The sequence below is a fragment of the Arachis hypogaea genome, chromosome 1 (assembly GCF_003086295.3).
Source record: "Arachis hypogaea cultivar Tifrunner chromosome 1, arahy.Tifrunner.gnm2.J5K5, whole genome shotgun sequence".
Lineage (NCBI taxonomy): Eukaryota > Viridiplantae > Streptophyta > Magnoliopsida > Fabales > Fabaceae > Arachis > Arachis hypogaea.
The window spans coordinates 4,227,465-4,250,659 of NC_092036.1; the positions used below are offsets into that span (position 1 = coordinate 4,227,465).

The 23,195-nt window shown below is 30.4% G+C and overlaps 2 protein-coding genes and 1 long non-coding RNA gene across 22 annotated transcripts; all 3 read right to left on the bottom strand.

Moving 5' to 3' along the window:
- Positions 1-463: 463 nt before the first annotated feature.
- Positions 464-3,351, bottom strand: LOC140172840 (SKP1-like protein 11). Its single transcript, XM_025834096.2, has 3 exons — positions 3,032-3,351; positions 1,633-1,931; positions 464-800 (listed from the first exon to the last, which is right to left on the bottom strand). The coding sequence occupies exons 2-3, from the start codon at positions 1,927-1,929 to the stop codon at positions 627-629; spliced, it is 471 nt and encodes a 156-aa protein (XP_025689881.1). The 5' UTR covers positions 1,930-1,931; positions 3,032-3,351; the 3' UTR covers positions 464-626.
- A 1,616-nt stretch (positions 3,352-4,967) lies between these two features.
- Positions 4,968-8,305, bottom strand: LOC112791237 (SKP1-like protein 11). 20 transcript variants are annotated; one of them, XM_072235977.1, is made up of 6 exons: positions 8,008-8,284; positions 7,687-7,743; positions 7,506-7,571; positions 7,023-7,103; positions 6,145-6,443; positions 4,968-5,291 (listed from the first exon to the last, which is right to left on the bottom strand). In XM_072235977.1, exons 5-6 carry the CDS (start codon positions 6,439-6,441, stop codon positions 5,118-5,120), a joined length of 471 nt encoding a protein of 156 aa, XP_072092078.1. In that variant the 5' UTR covers positions 6,442-6,443; positions 7,023-7,103; positions 7,506-7,571; positions 7,687-7,743; positions 8,008-8,284; the 3' UTR covers positions 4,968-5,117. The 20 variants fall into 20 exon arrangements, with proteins under 20 accessions (XP_072092078.1, XP_072092080.1, XP_072092077.1 ...); XM_072235979.1 differs by having other exon boundaries at positions 7,683-7,743; XM_072235976.1 differs by having other exon boundaries at positions 7,023-7,098; positions 7,998-8,284.
- A 12,220-nt stretch (positions 8,306-20,525) lies between these two features.
- Positions 20,526-23,030, bottom strand: LOC140184479 (uncharacterized). The gene is made up of 3 exons (XR_011881410.1): positions 22,851-23,030; positions 22,706-22,760; positions 20,526-20,819 (listed from the first exon to the last, which is right to left on the bottom strand). It is a non-coding gene; the product is annotated as an uncharacterized lncRNA (long non-coding RNA).
- Between the last annotated feature and the right edge of the window lie 165 nt (positions 23,031-23,195).

The following is a 23,195-nucleotide window of genomic DNA, read 5'->3' on the forward strand; positions in this document are numbered from 1 at the left end:
CGTTCGCTTATGCAAGTGTGTGAGAAATTCGAATCCCGCCTTGTGCATATAGCATCCCAATTTAATTTATTGATTTAATTTTAATACATTAATAATGTAAATAGAAAAGAAGAGTGCTGCATTTGCTTGAACAAGTACAAAAGCAAAGAGGAAGTTAGGCAATGGCCTTGTTCCCATCTCTTCCATAAAAAATGTGTGGATCAATGTCTAAGAAAACAAATGCATGTAATTTATTATTTTTAGCTAATATTTTTAGTTTATATCATTTTAAAATATAATTGACTAATTGTTGATAAAAAATGATAAATTTTGTTAACTATTTAATATTTTTTGGCTAAGAATAATATTACATCATTCACATGTAGATAGTACTTGAACTAAAACTATGCATGTTACCCATATAGGTCAACGGATTTAAATTTTAAATTAAAGAAAATTAAAACTAAATTAAGTACTAATAAAATGATGACAATAAGAGGTTTAACTAAATATACAATTGAAAAGAAAACTGTACGATATCAAAAGAGTCAAAACACTTTCTAACATCCCCATATTGAATACTAGGTGTTGATCATCATATAGAAAAAATTTAAAACAAATAAAATTGAAGAGTAGCAAGATTTGTTCTAATAAAGATGTGGGTACTCCTTGCGATTTTGTTCTTCCTCTTCAGGAGTGAAGCCATGGTCTTTGATGTTGAAGATTCTGCGTATCTCATCTATTTTCTTTCCCTTTATCATATTTTTTATAGTTCCGTATATCAGATCCAAGAGATTTCTAATCTCAAGATAATTTGCTGCCTAAATTTACAATAAAGAAATCAATACAAATATACCAAAATTAATTTACAATGGGCACTAATTAATGTTATTTTATGTTTGTTCTACAAATGCTGCCGATAAATCTAAGAGGGTAATGTGATCAACATTAACATTAACAATAAAGGAAAGAGCAAAATATAGTAGAAGACTAGAACTCTAGAAGTATATACTATTATATATAAGAAACTTCTTTAAAAGTTAGTATATCATGAAAACGAATCAATTAAAAATTTAATTTTTTTTAGTCAATCATGCATTTAAAAATTTTTTTCTTTTAAATCTTAAATCCTAAATTCTAAATTCTAATAAAAATTAACTAAAAATATAATCTTACGATTAAAAATTTGTTAATATTAACTAATAAAAAATTAATCTCTATACTTATTAAAAAATCTAAAAATTTTAAAAACTAACTACGAACATAAGATGTGGAAATTTTTTTTCCTTAAATTCTAACTGTAAAAGCTAAATTCTAAAAATTGAGATTTTAAAAAAACAATTACTACTAACTAAAGATTAATTTCTTACCCTTATTAAGCAAATAAATAATATTAAAATTAACTACGAACATAAGAGGCAGTTTTGTTCAGAAAGACCAAAAGCTTTGGGGAAAAAAATATTTTTTTCTTTTTTGTTTTTAATTAATTCTCAGTGGAAAGACAAAAAAGAGCAATTATAAAAATTGAAGAGAGATCAAAAGCAGTTTTTATTTTTTTCAGTCATCTTCGTCAATATATAATAGTATATCTATATTCATAACATGCATGTGCAGTAGTGTATGAGAGAAGAAGAGAATGAGAGGGTTAATCACCATCAACAAATCATAAAGGGTGTTAGGATCAACATTGAGAAATTGAGCATCCCAAGCCTCAAGATCTTTTTGGTTGTCGTTGTGGTGGTGAGTGTGGTGCGTACAATACTCGATGATCTTCTTGAGGGTCTTGGAGTCAACGCAATCCAGTGGAATCTTGCTCTCTTCATGGTTAAACGACCCATCTTTGATCATGTTGTTTATGATCACCGAATGTTGCACCATCACTTGTTCTTCCACATTGAAAATCTCCTTTTCCGAACTGCATAGCATGATCTTCTTCGGCGGCGAACCCATCACTAACAATAATAATAATAATATTAATAATGTATTGCTTGAACTATTTGATTAATCAGAAAACCAAAAGTGTTTGGAGTTCAAGGACTATGTGTATGGTGTATACACTGACTCAAGAGTTTGTGTTGTATTTATATGATGTAGATAACAGCACCCATACCATAATTATCAAAATCGAACCGGTATTTGATCCGGTCATACAACTGAATCATCGGGTCACTAGTTTAACTGGTAGATCACTGATTCACCCGGTTAACCCAGTCATAATTAAATAAAAATATAAAATTATAAAAATAAAATTAACATCAAAAGTTAAAATTTAAAATGATGTCTTCAGGAACATATTAATAACAATTAATTATCAATTCTTATACATAACTAATGATGCAAAGAGATAATAAACTAATCACTAGTACAAAATATTTTCTAAATTTAAATAAACAAGAAAGGGCAAAAGATAACACAATCAGTGAATCAAATCCAAAAAAATAAACTGAAAATCGACATCTATATCTTCATAAGACAAATTTAAAGCTTAACCAACATTTCCTTCATTTCAATTTGCATCTATATCTACATAATCAATACCAAGAATAATTCATAATAATACAAACAGAAAGCATAGAAACAACAATTTAACTGAATAATTTTATTCTTGAGTTGCAGAGAACATGAACCCCATTTTCAACAATAAATTTAACTATAATAATTTTCAGCAACGAAAGATTTAGCTCAAAAGATTATTTACAGCCATCAACATAAAATTTAGCCAAGTGATTATTTCACCAGGACAACAATAGCTTCAATCGTGATGATAACTAATAATAAATTTAACTCAGTGATGATTTTCAGTAACAAACAAATTCAAGTGAGTGATTATTACAGCAACAAACTCAACGGTCAATCAGAAACAAATTCATTCAGCAATGAATAAATTGAAGTTAAGTGATTATCTCAACAAAACAACAAATTCAACGTTTAGTGATAACCAGGAACAAATTGCAGCAATACATTCAACTTTCAGTAACAAAATAAAACTGCAGTGATGAATTACAGCAACAAAATCGAAACAGAAAGAAAAGAGGAATTTGTTGGAACTCACCAGATCGGGTTGCGCCAAGGAAGCTGACGGCGAGGCTCCAAGCAAGAAGACGAACGCCGAGGAGAGAGTGGCGAGAAAGAGACCCCGAGGAGAGCCGTTGAGGCTAGAGGGCATTTGGGGGTGGGGGTGAGGTTGGGGATTGGCAAACGACGCCGTTTCCTTTGCAATGTGGTTTGTAATGAGAAATGTTTGGGCCTTTAACTCACGTTTGGGGTCATTCCAAGAAGCCCAAAACTGAATGTTGTATGCATAATCTTACTCTCTTGGAATGCAATATGCTACTCTCTCCCTTTCCTATTGTTCTTGTTGCTAGTGATGGCTCCGGGCAGGTAACCCCACTTTGCTGTATAATAATTCGTATAGAATTTGCTCGCTTTTATTTTATGAGTAGTAAAATATTGAATCCTAACTCGTTTTTATGGGTATTCGTTTCGGTCCTGTAATTATTAAAATTCAATAAATAAAATTAAATTTCAAAATTTATATAACTATCATCATATACATAACATAAATTAAAGTAAAAATTTAGATATAATATAATATTATTAATTATTTACTAATTATTTTATATATATTATATATATACCGGAACAAGTAGAGGCGGATATTACCTAAACTTAACTTTGTCTTGCCCCTCTTGAAAATCCACCTCGAACAAATAGAAATAGAATGAATACCCGCAGATTCAGGTAGTGTTATCATCCTACTTGTTGCTTTGTCCATTACATTGTCCCTCTAATTAGTACATGAATATGGAATCTAATGCTAAGGGTACTTTTGAGGATCAAATCTCTCGGATTTCAAGTTGGAGATATAAACAAGTTCATTATCATCATGTCTTGGATCATTACAATCATAATGATTGTTCTCAAACATTCATCAATCAGGATCAAGTAAATAATAATGAATTTATTAATTTATCTACTCTATACATATAAATAAAAAGGAAGATGTTACAATGCAACTATTTTTTTTAAAACTAGCATGTGAATAATAAAAAATAGTAATCAAATTATGTATTTTTATATAAATATATATTATTTAAATTATTTTTAATATATATTTATATTTTAATATATATTCTATACAAATAATTAATTTTTATATGTATAATTTGCATGATTGCTTTTTTTTTATTGTCTTTCACTCAATTGAATAGCTCTTTTAAGTTTACTAATAATGAATTTATAAATTTTACAATTCAGATTTTAACTAAAAGATTTTATTGGAAAGACGAGAATTAAAAGTATTCTGGATGTGTTTATTTTTTCTATAATTATATATATTATAATTTTTAAAATTAGATTTAATCATAAGTAATAAATTTAATTTCTTTTAATGTTTATTTTATTTTTAACTTATTGATTTAATTTTGATATATTAATAATGTAAATATATTTAGACAAATATTTTACGTGATGATAATATATAAAAATGCATTATTATTAATTCTGATCCCATCTATATTATTAGTAATTTTGTAATATTAAATTAAAGTAACAAATTAGTTATGGTTGGTGTGATGCCAGGAGTGCTGCATTTGCTTGAACAAGTACAAAGTCAAAGAAGTTAGAATATGTGTAGATCAATGGCTAAGAAAAAAATACATGCCTAAATACAGCAAAATTTATTATTTTTAACTAATATTTTTAGTTATTAATCTAATTTATTCAGTCTAATAATATAATAATATATTTTTAATTTATATTATTTTTAAATATAATTGACTAATTACTGATAAAAAATAATAAATTTCGTATTTCTGTTGGTTATTTAATATTTTTTGAGCTAAGAATAATATTACATTATTAACATGTAAAAACTAGTACTTGAACAAAAACTGTGCATGTTACCCATATAGGTCACTGGATTTAAATTTTAAATTAAAGAAAATTAAAACTAAATTAAGTACTAATAAAATGATGACAATAACAGATGTTTAACTAAATATACAATTGAAAAGAAAATTGTAGGATATCAAAAGAGCCAAAACACTTTCTAACATCCCCATATTGAATACTAGGTGTTGATCATCATATAGAAAAAATTTAAAACAAATAAAATTAAAGAGTAGACAAGATTTGTTCTAATAAAAATGTGGGTACTCCTTGCGATTTTGTTCTTCCTCTTCCGGAGTGAAGCCATGATCTTTGATGTTGAAGATTCTGCGTATCTCATCTATTTTCTTTCCCTTTATCATATTTTTTATAGTTCGGTAGATCAGATCCAAGAGATTTCTAATCTCAAGATAATTTGCTGCCTAAATTTACAATAAAGAAATCAATACAAATATACCAAAATTAATTTACAATGGGCACTAATTAATGCTATTTTATGTTTGTTCTACAAATGCTGCCAATAAATCTAAGAGGGTAATGTGATCAACATTAACAATAAAGAAAAGAGCAAAATATAGTAGAAGACTAGAACTCTAGAAGTATATACTATTATATATAAGAAACTTCTTTAAAAGTTAGTGTATGATGAAAACCAATCAATTAAAAAAAATATTTTAAATTCTAAATTCTACTAAATTAATTAAAAAAATATAATCTTACGATTAAAAAATTGGTAATATTAAATAATAAAAAATTAATCTCTATACTTATTAAAAAATCTAAAAGTTTAAAAAAAAAATTCTTAAATTCTAGCCATAAATGCTAAATTCTAAAAAATTGAGATTTATTTTAAAATTACTACTAACTAAAGATTAATTTTTTACCCTAATTTTAAGTACCACAACACACTCACCCACCCAACACTAAAGGGCTATATTCAACACTTTGACACATTTACCAAAGTTTGAACGCAGATGCAGCATATTAAAAAATATATGGTTTTACCAAAACATATGGTTTTACCAATTGAGGTAGGTAGTTTTGTTCAGAAAAACCAAAAGCTGTAGGAAAAACAATATTTTTTTCTTTTTGGTTTTTAATTAATTCTCAGTGGAAAGACAAAAAAAAAATGGCGATTATAAAAATTGAAGAGAGATCAAAAGCAGTTTTTATTTTTTTTCAGTCATCTTCGTCAATATATAATAGTATATCTATATTCATAGTATGCATGTGCAGTAGTGTGCGAGAAAAAAAGAGAATGAGAGGATTAATCACCATCAACAAATCATAAAGGCCGTTAGAATCAACATTGAGAAATTGAGCATCCCAAGCCTCAAGATCTTCTTGGTTGTCGTTGTGGTGGTGAGTGTGGTGTGTACAATAATCAATGACCTTCTTGAGAGTCTTGGAGTCAACGCAATCCAATGGAATCTTGCTCTCTTCATGGTTGTACGACCCATCTTCAATCATGTTGTTTATGATCACCGAATGTTGCACCATCACTTGTTCTTCCACACTGAAAATCTCCTTTTCCGAACTGCATAGCATGATTTTCTTCAACGGCGAACCCATCACTAACAATAATAATAATGTATTGCTTCAACTATTTGATTAATAAGAAAACTAGAAGTGTTTGGAGTTCAAGGACTATACACTGACTCAAGGGTTTGTGTTGTATTTATAGATGTAGATAACAGCACCGACTCTCTAATTTTTTGGTTTAAATCTTTTATTTACACATTATAAATATAATAATTTCGCATATTATCTTATCTTATTTTATTCAAGAGATATAATTTTTGAAGATCTTTACAAATCTTTTACTACTATGAAATCTTTGTGGCCAAAGTAACAGATTCTGTTAATTTGTTATATTTTTAAATTTAAAAGTACCACTTTTTTTTTAAAGAAAAAGATAATGTTTTTTGAAAATCGGATCGATTATCTTACCGCTTTAGTCACTAATTTACTGGTTCAATCGGTCTAACCATGGTTCAACTAAAAAAATTGTTCCATAATAAAATAAAATAACAATAAGAATAAAATAAATAAATAACAATAAGAATCTGTTGAAAATTCTATTTCTTTTGAAAAAAATAAAATAAAATGAAAAATTAATATTCTGAAATTGAACGTTAGACTCATTTACTTACAGGCTAATTACATATATTCTGGTTCCTGCCTAACAAGTGCTCCACCAACAGGTTTTATGCACCATGCATTAAGCCACTTCTCTTTAATTGACATAATTTCAATTAGTAATCAAGAATTAGAATGCAGAAAAATAGGGCTAATGTCACATATGATGTACACTTAAGAATAATTTAATATAGCTCCTCTATCATCTTAAACCAGAGTTAGTTGGTGGTATACAGTTATCAAAGTTCTTAAACACACCAACGAAAGAGTAGCAATTTCAAGTGAAAAAACAATTTTTATGAAGAGATAATTCAAGCTTACATTAATTATTGTATATATCCAACTATGAAATTTTCTGTTTGTCGTTTATTTACAGTCTCTATATGAAATCAACAAGGTGGTCAGTATCCAATTCATTATAAATCAATCCATTATTTCTGAAAAAAAAAATACACTAATAATTTTCAATATAAGTGATAAATTATAATTCCTCTTACATGGTAGACAGAAAGACGGTCCAACTGGGTCATAGTTAATCATCAAAGCAGCTTTTAAAGAATAGCCTAGAAGATGCAAGAGCCATATAAATTATTTAGTGAATAATCTGTATTAAATTATTTGATTTATTTCAATATAATAAAATAGAATAACAGCTTTAAGCAATTTAAACTCACTCACGGTTGGAAGAAGGCCACTTATCCATTGTTTGATGCACAAAAGCTCCATCTGTTTTCCCTGGCAAGGAATATACACTAACATATCAACACATTTATGTTTAAATTTCATTGCAACTTATACGTGATAAAAACACATATCAAAATCATAGTTGATGATGATACGCAAAATATTGTAATTATATTAAAACAGAATAGAGAATCGTTTATGGTTTCTATTGTTTATTGGAAATTTCGCTATTAATCGTTTATGATTTCAACAAAAACACAAAGCAGCAGCAGCACAGCGGAGCCACAAAACACACAACAGCACACCAGAACCCACAGCAGCAAGCCAAAGCCAGAGCAAATCAATGATTTCAACAAACGAATCCGATGGAGGATGGGCGCCGAGCGAGGAAGAAGACAGAGAACAAGGGGTTTGACTTGGATAACGCCGATAGTATGAAGAAAGACTCGTCGGACAGCCACGAACGGCGGCAGTGGATCACGCCATTCGGCGGCGGTGAAGGCTAGCTAGGGTTTATCCTTTTTGTTTTCTTTGAGTGACGGAATGAATGAAAGTAACGAAGACCAGCAAGGCTTTCTCCCCCCCGGTCCTCGTTTTCTCTCTCTCGCGAAACGACGTCTTATTAGGCATACCGGCCGGTTTAACGATTTTTCTCCGGTTCGTCATGAACGGTTTTAAATAATGAACCGAATCGCTTATACTACCGTTCCCAGTCGGACCGGTTCAAAATATTAGGTCCAAATATAGATTTAAATTTAAAAAAATCTTCATTTTTCTACAAATAATAAAAAATTACTTTTACATATATATTTAAATTACCTTTATATTTTGGGTTCATAAATGATTAAATTTTAAAAATTATAAAAAAACGTGATTTTGACATTTATAAATATTTTAAAAATTTTAAATAGTTTAATAAGTATTTTTAAGACACTTTTAAGTTTTAGGTAATATTTATAGAATAATATTATTAATAATCATTTTATTTCTTTTAATGTCTCAAATTGTTTTTTTTTCATTTTTTTAATTCTATTCTCTTTATTATTAGATTTGAGTTAAAATTTTAAAGAAAAATTAGTTTTAGTGTTCATTATTGATATTTTAGGTTAGATTTTTTTTTATTCTAGTCCCAGTCTAATTCATTAAGTTGATATACTATTATATATGCAAATCTGAATAGATATGCTATATGTGGATCAATTTTTATCATAAAAAATAATACTTTTATTTTTATGTTGTTGATGCCCGAGTGGTTAATGGAGACGGACTGTAAATTTGTTGGCAATATGTCTACGCTGGTTCAAATTCAGCTCGGCCCAATAATTTGCCGTCGCTTACTACGCCCTTCTAAAAAAAATCTTTGTTTTCAATTTTTTTCAATAACTTTTTGGTATTGTTTTTGTTGTATTTTATTTTGTTCATTCAATCTATAACATAAATATTTTTTTTACATTATAATATAGATCTAATTTGAATATTATTTGATTAGAGTTCTCAAAGGGGGAGTTCCTTTAGTTTACCTATCTCAATAAAATCTATGATTGGTTCGAAGAACGTCTTGAGATTCAGGCGATTGCCGATGATATAACTAATAAATATGTCCCTCCTCATTTCAGTTAAAAGTTTTTTATTTATTTTTGCTGACATCGTATATAATATGAGTGTCCAGTTTTATTTAAATCATTATGCTATTATCATTTACATTCAAGTATGTTATTGTCATTTACATTCAAGCAGTTGCGGAACTTGAAATAAAATTTTGAGGGATTAGATAGAAGATAATTATCAAGATATTTTTGATATGGACTCCATTTAAAATAAGTTCATCTAATTTCATTTCTCTAATTTGGGTAATATTACCAAATTTAAAGCCGTTTTTCAGAGTCTCATTCCAAAGAATTAAGGTCAAATTCATCAGATGCAACTCTTTAAACTTTTGAAGGTTGTATTTCGTTTTCTTTGTGATTTATTAAAATAGAAAAACTATCTACAGGTGTTAATATTGTAAAAGTTATATTTTCCCTTCTTGAATATTAGCCTTTTTCTTAAAAAATGTATCAATTCTTTGATTTTGTATGATTATTTTATATAAAAATTTGAATATATATCCTGTAAAATATATAAAAAAGAAGTTAGAAGGACAAATATTAAAATTTATAATATTTATTGAATTTTTTATCAATTTATACAAATACAATAATATCAATACTTATTGAATATTTTAATATTTTTTATTATATAAAAAATTAAATTAAATAAACAGTAAAATATAAAACAATATTAAATTACATAAATAAAAAATACCTAATTTTTTATATTTGAATTCAAAAGTAAAATGAGTGTTGCTTATTGAATAGAGAGCTGCGAAATACAAAATGGGGAAATTATGCCATTTGAGTTATTACCCATGATCCCCCTTGTCTGAACTAAACTCCGCCCCTGTATTCAAGTAATAAAAAAATAAATTTTATCATTTCACCACTTTAAGTACTTATACTTGTTTTAGTAATTAATGATATCATAATATATAAAATATGATAAATATTTTCAGTCAATTATTTTTCTATTAATTAGCTATCATGTTTATTTATTATTTGTTATTAGTAAAATAATGTAAAATAAACAGTAAGAACTTTTTTTAATAATTCTTAATTTTTAAAATATTCATTGATTTTTTAAAAATTAAACAAACACTTAATTTTTTTTTACGTAAGAATTGATTCTTAATTTTTTATTAGTATTTATTTTAAAAAGTTTATTATTAAATTTTTTTTTCTAGAAAAAAAATTTTACTTCCCTCTTTAATTTTGTGTTAATACAATTTAATATATGCGTAAATAGTCAAATATATCAGATATAAGTTTTTATCATTATCTAAATTTATTATGTATTAAATAAAATAAAAGAAAATAACAAATAAATCTTTGACATTTTGATACGCGGACATTTAACTTTTTGAGAATTTGATAATACATTTAAAATCAAACATGACTCACGTGAGAGAGTTTTAAAATGAGACAAATTAGATGTGTCCAGATTTTAAAGAAGTCAAGACTTAAATATATTTTTAAATCTTTAGGGTTTAAATGTTCGCAAACCAAAAGGTCAAAGATTAATTTATCATTTTTTTTATAAAATAAAATATTATTATTTATAGCATAAATTAAATAAAAAAATCCAACACTTTTAAAATAAAAAAAATTAGAATTTTAAAAATAAATAAATATTTATCTATTTAATATATTAACATAATTATCTTTTTGTATGAGATGATAAATTAATGACTATAAACATTATTTGATGGAGATGAAACTTAATAAGGCATGCTGATGATTATCACAAAAATTAAAATTGGCAATACCATGAGAATATTTCAATTAAACCATATTGAAGAGAATTTTTTAAAATCAGAGTTAGATATTAAATAAAATAAAATATTATTATTTACAGCATAAATTAAATAAAAAATATAAATAAATAAATCTATCACTTATTTTTAGAAGATTTTTACACGGTGAAAATTCAGGTGAAGTCGACTTCCCGTGAAATTGATATCTCAGAGTCGTTAGATGAAAATTTAGTCAAATCAGTCAAATCATCTAACGGCTCTCAAGTATCAATTTCACGTGAAGTCGACTGCACCTGAGTTTTTACCTTTTTACACACGTTTATTTACCGTGTAAGATAGACGGTGCAGAGAGGCATAGATAAATCCTAATGAGGCAGTGGCGCAAGGTAGGAATCTATATATGATGCATATGATGTTTTGAGTAATTAAGTAGAGGTTGTTGAGAGGAGAAGGAGAAGTGGACGATCCTTTGAGGACAGAAAGGCGCTACCAAGAATAACCAATATTATTCAATGAAGGAATGTTTTAAATTATTACACTATTAAAGAGAAGAGAATTTTTTGTATGGAGGTTATGGGCGTAGTATTATTACACATCTAGGTTGGGATTTTATACATAGATATAGGAAAGAAAGAAATATTTACATGACTTTTGTACAATTTTTTCGAGTAATTGCACATGTTGTTTTAGATTATAGTGGTAGGGATGAAATGAAGATTTTTTATTTTAATAAATAAATATAATATTTATCAAAATAAATAATTTTTAGAGAATTTACCGATTTAAATTTTTTTTCATATTTCGATTACAGTGTAAACAAGATGACAATGCATATATCTTATTTACAGCAAGGTTCAGAAAATCGGACCAGTCATCAAACTGCTCTAGTCACTGGTTCATTGGTTTACTGGTCTAACCGGTTCAACCGGTGGTTCAACCGGAAAAACTGTTTTAGAATAGAATAATAAATAAATTATAAATACACATCCTAAAATATAATTATAGTCTGATATAAATCTTAAAATATCTAAATATTAAATCCCAAATACATATGATCTTATCAAAATCCAAAGTCAAAAGTTAAATAGTAATAAAAGCATATCTAAATATTAAATCCCAACATCATGGTTTATCAATCATCAAAATCCGCAAGAACTTGTTGCAAATCTGCTTCGGTGGGATGATCTTCACCTTCATTCCCACCCTGATCAGCAGAAGAATCAAGAGATGCAGCATAAAGACCACTACTACCACCGCCACTTTGATATAAATCAGTATCAATTTCACTAATAAAATAAACATGTTATCATTATATTATAAACTAACAACATTCTAATAAATCATTAGAAACTAAATATAATATACTCACGCAATAAGTCATCCACATTACTAGGAAGATCAGGCTCTTTCTCTACAACCTCTTCAGTCACCCAAAAGTCAACTTGACTGATACTTTCATAATCAATTGGATCATATTGTGTCTTTTGCTTTCTTTTTTCTTTTTCCTTCCTAAAAAGTTAAATACAATATATGAAGATTTAATAATTTACAAATTTGTTATGATAAAGATTACAAATGAAACAATATAGTTTTTTCATGAAACATATATTACCTGGACTTAAGACGCAAATTATAGGTAACATAAACAATGTCATTCAGTCTATCATGCTCCAATCTATTTCTTCTTTTTGTATGAATCTGGTCAAAAAGGCTCCAATTTCTCTCACACCCAGAAGAAGCAGATGCTTGGCTAAGAATGCGAACAGCTATCTTTTGTAGACATGGAGTAGAGCCTCCGAATAACCTCCACCATTCATCTACCAATTATAAAACCATAACATATTACAAGATATCAATTAAGAACATAGGAGCATAAAACAAGTTACTATTAATTAAACAAATATTCAGCCATATTCTTACCAGGCTTAAGTTCAGATGCAGCTGGAATAACTTCTTGTCTATCAAAACTTTTCTTCCGATCTCTATATAAATGTATTTCCTTCATTGGCTGAACTGAATCCAAATTGTTACACTTGCAATACAATGTAACAAGATCAAGCAAACCTCGCATAACATCAGGTGCTTCTTTATAATTTTCATTAAAAAAGAATTTAGGATTCAGGAAGTAAGCTGCCGCATGAAGATCTTTCTTCAAATGCTTGTCCCATCTTGAGTTGATAATATCTGTGTACGGCTGATATGTAGTCTTGGATTGCCTAAACATCTCCTTAATTGTATCTTCTGCCCTTAGCATTCCTTCATAAACACATCCCAAAGATAGTTTGTCATCAGTATCAACAACCCTCAGCAAGTAAATCAGAGGGCCCACAAGTTTACATACAGTAAAGCAATCGTCCCAAAATTTGCAGTCCAGAATAATAGCACTCACAGCTCTACCAGTAGCACTCATTCCTAATTTGTGATCAGTGAAAATTGAATCTACAACCAATTGTTGCAACTCTTTTTTACGGTCAAAGATGCTCTTCAATGTAATAAACACAGTTGCAAACTGGGTTGCACCAAGACGTACAATTTCTCTCCAATGAGGTCTTTGTCTTAGCCAAGATAAGAAAACCGTATGATTGTACACAAATACTGTAATCTTTGAAGCACGTGTTGCAAGGTTAGAAATATGCGCCATGCTGCTTATATCTTTTAAAATAAGATTAAGGCAATGAGCAGCACATGGTGACTAATATATATTATCATATTTTCTATTGATAAGCCTACCAGCAGCAACATAATTGGCCGCATTGTCAGTCACAACATGCACAATATTATTTGGGCCAATCCATTCAATTACCTCAGAAAACAAATTACACAAGTGTGAAGCATTTTTTACCATACTGGAAGCATCTACTGATTTCACGAAACACAAACCTTTAGAACAATACACCAAGAAATTGATTAATGTTCTTTGTCTTTGATCTGTCCAACCGTCAGCCATGAGAGTACATCCAGTTTTCTTTCATGCACTCCTATAACTATCAACTAGCATTTGGCTTTCTCTTTTAAGATCAGCCAACAAATGAACCCTTAACTTATCATAAGAAGGCCCTTGTAACCAAGTCCAATACCAGCAACACCATCCAGCATATCTTGAAAATATGGCGACATCACAACATTAAATGGAATTTTACAATCCAAAAGCCACCGAGCAAATCGTTTATCAACCTCGTGTATCGCCTCTTTGTTTTGCAAAACACTTTTAATACTTGGTTGAGCTCCTAGAGTTGTTCTTGGTGCAAACATAGGAGGAATGACTTTGGCTTTTTTCTTTGGATCGCCTCCAATTCCTTGATGATTCGAGGTACGCTGCTGTTCCTGTTCTTCTTGAGCTATTGCATCATCAATTGCATCCTCTACCTCATCACTACCCTCTTCACCAAAACTTACTTTTCTTTTCTTTTTGTTGGTCTGAATATCTTTCAACAAACTTTTCATCTGTTTTTCCATATCATATGGAACTTTAGGACATTTTTTCACGTCTCCAGTAATCTTTGTTAGATGTTTCTTCATCCTGTGAATTCCACCTCCATTGAAAACTTGTAGACAAAATAAACATTGATACTGTGATTTTTCATTCACCATTTGTAGAGCAACATATTTTCAAGCTAAATATGTTTTCCCCTAAGGTTCGAAGAACCTTGTGACTGACTATCGTTAGCACTACGGGAATTAGGATTAGCAGCATCATTCGGAATAGGAGTATCGGCAGGCATGTTATTATTCACAGAAGCATTGTTATCAGCAGTTGCTTCTTGATTAATACTATCTTCCATAACTAAAATTAATAAAACATATATGAAATTAAAAACAGCCACAGCAATAAACATTAATAATTCTATCTACACAATGAACATTAACAATTATGCATAACAAATTTGAGAAATTCAGCCAGTCAACAAATATGCAAAATCGAGTAAGTTTTCAGCATTAACAAAGTACAAAACAGTAACAAATTTGAGCTACAAAACAGAAATTTAAGCAACACACAGAAATTGAACTACAAACAGATATTGAGCAACACACAGATTTTGAGCTGCAAACCAAGTTACCAACAAACAGAAATTGAGCTGCAAACCAAGTTACTAACAAAGAAGTTCACAAAGGCAAAGAACAAAGATGAGCAGGCTACGAGTCACTCACCGCGCGACAAAGAAGACGATGGGACGGGCAGGAACCAGGCGAAGAAGGAGGGTTACTTGGGCTGACGACCAGGCTGGCGGTTGCGCTGTTGACTGGTGACCGCGGCGACGAAGGAGGGCGCGGTGGCAGGCTAGGGTTCAGTCTTCTCTGTTTTCTTCTCTCACTCAGATGAATATGATTTAGCAGTGAATGGGTTCGGGAAAAGAAAGGGGGGTTGGGGTGCATGGTGCAGGGTGCTCCACGGGTCGGGTTGGGTTAATGGTTTCTTTTTTTTAAATAATAAAACGGCGTCGTTTATGCAGAACCGGCCGGTCACCGGTTCGGCCCAACCGGCCGGTTTTTGGCCGATTCGCCGGTTCTTTGCCAGTTCTTTTTAGGACGGTTTTTACAGGAGGACCGGACTGTTTGCATCGCTGGTTTGCAGTTAAACCGGTCGAACCGGCCGGTCCGATCCCGTTTTTAGAACCTTGATTTACAGTGTAAACGAGATATACACGTCATACGTGTATAAACGAGATATAGGTCGTACACGCTTATATATAGAAGTCGTTTACAGCTGACTTCCAGGTCCCAGTTTCACTTTGTCAATATCTTTCCCCTCTCTTTTAACCCTTTTTAACTATACCTTTGACCCAAGCGGTGATGGCGTGCCAAGTGGGGAATGACAGTGACATAAACAGGCTGAACGAGACAACACATCTTTCTCCAGCACAAACTCATCCTCATCGCCACCATCGGAAGGCTCACTGTCTGCACTGCCTGCCATGTAATCATCGTCCGACTCCTCCTCACCCTTCTCTACCTCATGCTTCGGAATCGTGACATGAATGGGAGGTGGTGTGAGAGGTCAGTCGTCCTGCACGTAGATTTCGTGTACGGACGGCCCACTACCACCGTGACCCACCTCGGCGGACAGCTCCATTACCTGTTCACACATGATCCTCCCATGAATGTCGAACATCAGTCGCACATGCTCGTCCCCGTGAAGTCGAAATAGTCGAAACCGAAAGACTCCATTTTTCATAGGTGCCAGTAACCTATACGCCATCTTTTCAATTTCTCTCGCTTGTGTACCACCGAACTTGCTCAATATCAAACTCTTCAAATCCGACAACGTCTCCACACGCTGAGTGCGAAACAATATCGGATCCTGACACTTAAATGTCACCCCGTTGTCGCCATTTCTCATGCGACAATTGGGATAAAGAAGCACAACTATGAATGGATTGTTACATACTGGCCATTCAGCTATGTCTTTGAGAGAAATAAGGGACAGAAGAAGGATATGAAATGTGTGTGAAGAATACCAAGGATTACACATTCTTTTATAAAAGCTGAACATTTGTCATATATATATAGATATCTCGTTTACAGTGTAAATGTATCTCGTTTACACTGTAAACGAGATATACACGTGTCCGTCTGACTTATTGTAAACGAGATATGGTAAAGAAATTTAATTCGGTAAATATTCGTAAAAATATTTATTTTGGTAAATATTACATTTATTTTATTTAATAAAATAAAAAATTCGATAAAATAAAAATAAAAAATTGGACACCAAACTTTTATTTTTTTAATTTATTAAATATTAAATAAAATAAAATGTTACTATCAATATAAATTAAATAAAAAAGATCTAATACTCAATTTATAGTTAAAAAATAATTATTACGATAGAAATTAAAATTACCAATCATACAAAAATTATGTCAATTTAATCATGTCAAAAAAATAAAAAAATCAAAGTTTAAATTTATTAGATATTAAATAAAATAAAATATTACTATTTACATTATAAATAAATAAAAAATATTCAACACTTTTAAAATAAAAAAAATAAAATCTTAAAAATAAATAAATAAATATTCATATAGAAATGTTAGCAATTATAAAAACGGTTAGAGAACGTAACTTTTGTAACAATTTTGGATATAATAACTACTTTTAATATAAGTTTAGACAATAACTGAACATTTTTGAATTATAGTAATAACTAATAAGGATAAAATGAAAAAATAGAATTTGACACTAAACTTCCATGTTCTTTTTATATATTTTTATATATTGTTATAGATTATCATGCAAGACTGTATCACGAATGAGTCCGTCATTCACGTCCACATTCAGTGTGTTTCCTTAGTTTTCTAAACTGAATCTATCTCCAATGCTAGATTGACAAGAATTTTGAAACAAGAACATATACATTTATAATTATCCCCGCTAATAAATTAGATTAATAATTGATCATTCCTATGAAAGCAAATCAAAGATAAAATGTATGTACTCCCTCACATTTTAGAGTAATTAATTTCCCTACTTGAATTTGTTAAAATTTAAAAAACATTATTTGTTCCATCATTCACAATATTATAGGTAGTATTAATTAGTTTCCTTTTTCCATCTTTTACTATACTAGTTATAGTAATGACAATGATGTAATTTTAATAATAGAAAATTAGATTTTATTATTTTCGGTAATCTTAAAAATATAAGATAAAAAATATTGAAAATAATAAACAAGAGACAAAAGAAAAAAATTTTAAAAACACTAATTCCATTTCCTTCACACAATTCTAAAATATTCTCAAAATAAAATAAAAATTTAATTTTAATACAATAATAATATAAAATATTTTAATATTTTACATAGCCATACAATTATATCTATTTTATAAATGTAACATTATATAGTTAAAATACTGATAAAATTATTTTATACTGAGACTTTGTATCAAAATTAAATTTAGCAAAACAATCCTCTAAAAAAAACATTGATATAGTTTGTTACGAAACATGACTATCTACCGTTGACAATAATTATGATGATACAATTGGTCATCATTTATTTCCATGTCCAAAGTGAAAAGAATATTGAGCAAAATTGTATAAGACATCATTGTAATCATCGATGGCTTCTCAAAACAAAATTATTACCTTAACTTTAGCTTTAAGTTCGTTACTTAAAGAAATTAAATCATTTGTTACCTTAGCCCCAAATTAACTAACTTATTTGCACAAAAAAGGAAAACATGTTGGAGAGTTTTTCGGACGCAGCACACAAAGTAGTAATGGCGGCGCAACAAGAAGCAAAGCATTTAGGACACAAGTATATTGGGACAGAGCACATACTTCTTGGCCTGCTTCTTGAAGAAACTGGGATGGCTGCAAAAGTTCTAGATTCTTCCGGAGTCGATCTTGGCGCGGCGAGGGAGCAGACGGAGAATTTGAGTGGAAGGGGTGGTGGTTGTAGTGGCTTGATATGTACGGAGCTAAGGTTCACTGCTGATGCTAAGAGTGTTCTTGAGCTCTCTATCAAACAAGCCAGGCACAAGGGTAATTTTTTTCGAGGGATGCTAGGGGGCAGCAATTTTGGTGTTTTATAACCATTAATTGGTCATCAATAGTATTTTTAATAGTGTGAGATTACATCTAATGGTAGGAGATCACTCACTTTTGTTTTGATGGTTAAGTACTGATCAGAAAATACAAAGTTGTTGGCTCCTAGACTTTTCTTTTTTTTTTTTGTCTTTTCTGTTTGTCATACTTCTGCCTAGAGATTATTAGGTCTTTGCCTGGAGTAATTATGTCTTCAATTTCTTTATGGTGAAATAAATAGATGTCATATAAAATTATATTTTCTATAAAATTTGATTATATTTTCTATAAAATTTTATTATAAATGTAAATATTTAATCATTTTATATTCTACTATGGTTAGTAGTTGATTTTTTGTATCCATATATCAAGAATATAATCTATTATATTCCTCTACATACTAATTAATTCTCCACTACCACATTCATTCAGGTCACCATCAAGTTGACACAATACATTTGCTTTTAGCATTGCTTCTGGGATCAGATCGCATGGTGACTCGTTTAATTGAGAATCAAGGTGCCGACGTGAATAAAATTCGAGCTCAGGCAAGCCATATTGCATCATATGCATACCACACTTAAATAATTATAGTGTTAATTACAATATTAATTTATCTAGAATAAATGTTCAATTAGTCCTTCTAAAATTTTATTTTTGAATCAAATTAGTCTTTAAAATAGGAAGTTAATTTCTATGCATGAACGCTTTCGCTGAGTTGTGGATGGATAATACGACGTTGTTTTGGTGGTATTCACTCAAAAAAAAAAAAAAATCTGTCACGTTAGTATTTAACTGTTCACGCTAGCACACTTTCTTAACGAATTTTTTTTAGGAACTAACATTACTCAGAAAAAGTTTGGATACCAATTTAGTGTAAAAAAGTTTTTGAAAACCAGCTTGGTGATTCATGTGTATGCACTTTAGCATGAATTTATCAAAATTTAGGATGTTAAAGTGTCATAGTTAAAAATTAGGGAAATAACTTGCATATGATCAAATGTTTCGGAAGAACTAATTTGGTCTGTTTAAGTAAGTTGGGAGTTTTGAATCTCGTCAGGGTGGAGTTAGATAAAATATTAGAGGAGATAAAAAATATTTATATTATAAAATAAGACTAAAATAAAATTTTAAGGAGGTTAAATTCAAATTTATATGTAATTTATATGTAAAAAATTAAAATTAGGAGGCCATTATCTCCCTTTGCCACTATGTGGCTCCGTTTCTGAATCTTGCCTTGTACATGCAGTAATTCATTAGTTAATAATAAACTCTTAAATAGAGTTATGATATGCGGTTAATTATTCTTTAATCTGTCGGAATAAGAAATATCATAAAAGGAAAAAAAAGACTTCATACACTATAGCGCATTATTTTGTTTTTTGAGTAAAACAACAATTAAAAAATAAAAAAAATAATTTACACATTTTAAAAAATGTTTAGGCGAGTCAATTTGTACGATTTACAAACTTATGGGATAAAATGAACATTATCTAAGTTAAAAAATGAAGAGTACTGGTGAAACTGAAATTTGACTTTATGATTTAAAGTCTGTTTGAAAAATTTTAAAAGTAAATTTTTTGAGCTAATGACTTATAAAAAATAGTAGTATTAATGTTTGGTGTAATTTTCAAAATCAAATTGCAGCTTTCTAAAAAACTATTTAGAAACTTATAGAGAAGTTAAAAGAATGACTTCTCTCATAATACTACTATTTTTTATCACAATTTTATAAAATAAGCACTTTTAGTGTAACACCGACCCTACCACATTGAGCTTTACGCTTAAGCCGTAAAACAAATGTGGGGTGGTATTACGACCTCTAAAATATAATATATACATATAATAGCAGAAAGATTATAATATATTAGGAGCCTTGAAGAATAGATAAAATAAAAATAGCGAAATAAAAGCGCAACGCTCAAGAAGCGAGTTAACTTGCATACTAAGAAAGCTATAGCTGTTAAGTGTAAAGTAACATAAAATAGGAACAGAAGGTCAAAGATACAAAGTAACAAGCTCCTAACTCAGCCTGCGAAGTCAAGACTGGCTGGAGAATATATACACATATCCAAAACCCAAATGTACATAAACAAAATCTTGTCTTTCCATAAACCTCTACGAGGATAAAAAAGAACGAGTTATGCGGAGAGAAAGCTAAGCCCACATATATCACTGTACAACAAAATAACCCAGTAACCACTTCGTTTCAGGAGTCCAGACGCCTAACGAGATGCCTCTCGACCTGCATCTGAAAAATAACAACATAGTATGGGGGTGAGAACCAAAGGTTCTCAGTATGGTAAAGGTGTCACACACATAATATATAAGGTTCTGGGAATGCCAGAGGTAATCCTAGAACGCCGATACTCAAATTATAGAGCTTAAAGTATTAAACAGAAGGGATAAAAGGTGGTTTTCTAAGAGTATCTAAACCTAACTTAACTTAATCTTAAATCTAAGTCTCATTCTGCCAGTCCTCCATACCTCCATCTCCGTCAGCATTTCACAGATAAATAAACAGATAAAGGCAAGCACAAAAAGGTTACAAGTACTACAGATAACAAATATACATTTAACATGGAAAATGCACTTAGGCACACCCATTTAATGCACAAACAAGTAATTCAAGTAGTATGCATATGATGCATGCCTGTCCTATGGCTGATGAGGCTCATCTGTTGGTTATCCAACCAACCCGACAAGTCCGAAAATCTTAGACTGTCCTTCGACGTGTATCCCCAAGAGTCTATGCATAGCTTTTTCTCAAATAATCAATATTGCTCAATGAGGGTTAACATTCCTGGGAATTTATAAGTGCCCGGTCACCCTTACATTGTAAGGTCAACGGAGTATCGAGTTTTCAACCTAGTACACGTGGTGGCAAGCCACGACACTTTATCCAGGAAATCTCGTATCTCAGATCATTTAATCATTCAAGCCAAGTATCATACATGATCATTCATTTGATTATCAAGTCAAGTATCATACATGATCATCTGTAATATTTCATAATCAATTCATCACTTTTTAGTTTTACTTCACCTCCAAGTTATCCCTATTTCCTAGCTTCATCTGATTATCAGGTGTAATACTATTATTTATGACTAAAAGAATGAAAATAGAGGTTTAGAAGTCTGAAATAGAGTTTAAAACTCAGAAATCATGTTTGCTGGAATAGGGGCCACGCGTACGCGTGGGAATGTAAAAGTGCAGTTCACGCGCGCGTCCCCTTGTCGCGCGTACGCATGGGACCAGTCGCGTACGCATCGCCAAAAACCCATGCCACGCATGCACGTGGGCCACGCGTACGCATGGACGTACGTTCTTCAAAAAAAAAGGATCAACCAGAGAGCTGCACAATCAGGAAAATCACCTGCAGATTTACATATTCCTCACCAAATTTTTCGACGGACATAACTCAATCGTTTTAAATCGTCCGTTCTTCGAACGGCATAAATTTCACGAACCCAATTTTCATTTAAAACAAGCTGTAATCAATTTGGGATTCCGGAAGCCAAGTTATAACCCGCCGAAATTCAGTCCAAAACCAAAGTTCCATAAAACTCATAAACCTCATTTCATTCAAAATTCCAATTTCCATTCATTATCATACCTACAATTCTCAACATAACAAATTCTTCTTTATCATCAAACAACCATCACAACAATCTATTACTTAAGTTAACAATAATACACAATCATTTTCCTAAAATCCATCAAATATTACCAACCAACCAACAAGCATCAAACCACAATAATTCATCAAATCTTCAATTTATCCAACAAGCCAAATCAAATATGTCCATTGTCAAGATACTAAACATTAAGTATACACCTGTATTCCAACTTATCCTATGGTCATCTAACCTAAGTTTTCACAAAACATTATATATTAAATGCAAGAAACCTAAACCATACATTGGCTAATTCCCACGTAATTATCAAGGCAATTTAATTAAAACCAACACAGCCCCAAAACCTCAACTAAATAGCTTCTTCCAAGTTCCGGTATTCACAATTTCAAGCTCCAATTATTTATTCATAACCTAATACACATTCATAACACATATATACCCAATTTAATACCCGAAACATAAATTCATCAAACTTAAAATAGATTTATGGTATCCTTACCTTACTCAAGCTTTACATAAGCAAGAGTAAACGTTTTCCTCAAGCTAATTGGATCCTAAAACATCAAAGAGTAAAGAAATTCAATATCTCTACTTAATTTTCCAAAAATTGGGGAAGAAGATGCTGAGGTGAAATAGCAGGTTACCTATGAAATTGTTCCGGTAGAAACGTAGAGCTCGACGCGGTGGTTGCGTGGTCGCAAACAATGCAACGATCGAAACTCGAACGGAGGAGTTACGTGGGTTGGAATTCACCGTAAGGGTTACAGGAAATGTTTTTCCTTCCTTCCCTCCCCTGTGTGCTTCAATGCTGCTTCAGCTAAATGGGAAAGAGAAGGAACGTGGGTTCATTTAAAGGTTGGCCCGATTAGACCCACGGACCTGGTTTGGATCCGGTTCGACCGTTAGATCAAATCTTGAACCGATTTTTTTAAAATTAGTGTCAAAATTCTCGTTTTGATGAGTTCTATCCTAATTTAATATAATATTCG

Coding starts and splice junctions, on each gene's coding strand:
- LOC140172840 (XM_025834096.2), bottom strand. CDS start 1,929: ATGGGTTCGCCGCCGAAGAAGATCATGCTATGCAGTTCGGAAAAGGAG. Junction 801..1,632: donor CCCTTTATGATTTGTTGATG/GTGATTAACCCT, acceptor TTGTAAATTTAG/GCAGCAAATTATCTTGAGAT.
- LOC112791237 (XM_025833983.2), bottom strand. CDS start 7,794: ATGAAATTTAAACATAAATGTGTTGATATGTTAGTGTATATTCCTTGC. Junction 7,572..7,682: donor TGGCCTTCTTCCAACCGTGA/GTGAGTTTAAAT, acceptor TGCATCTTCTAG/GCTATTCTTTAAAAGCTGCT. Junction 6,444..7,505: donor ACCGTCTTTCTGTCTACCAT/GTAAGAGGAATT, acceptor TATTATTGTTAG/TGATGGGTTCGCCGTTGAAG.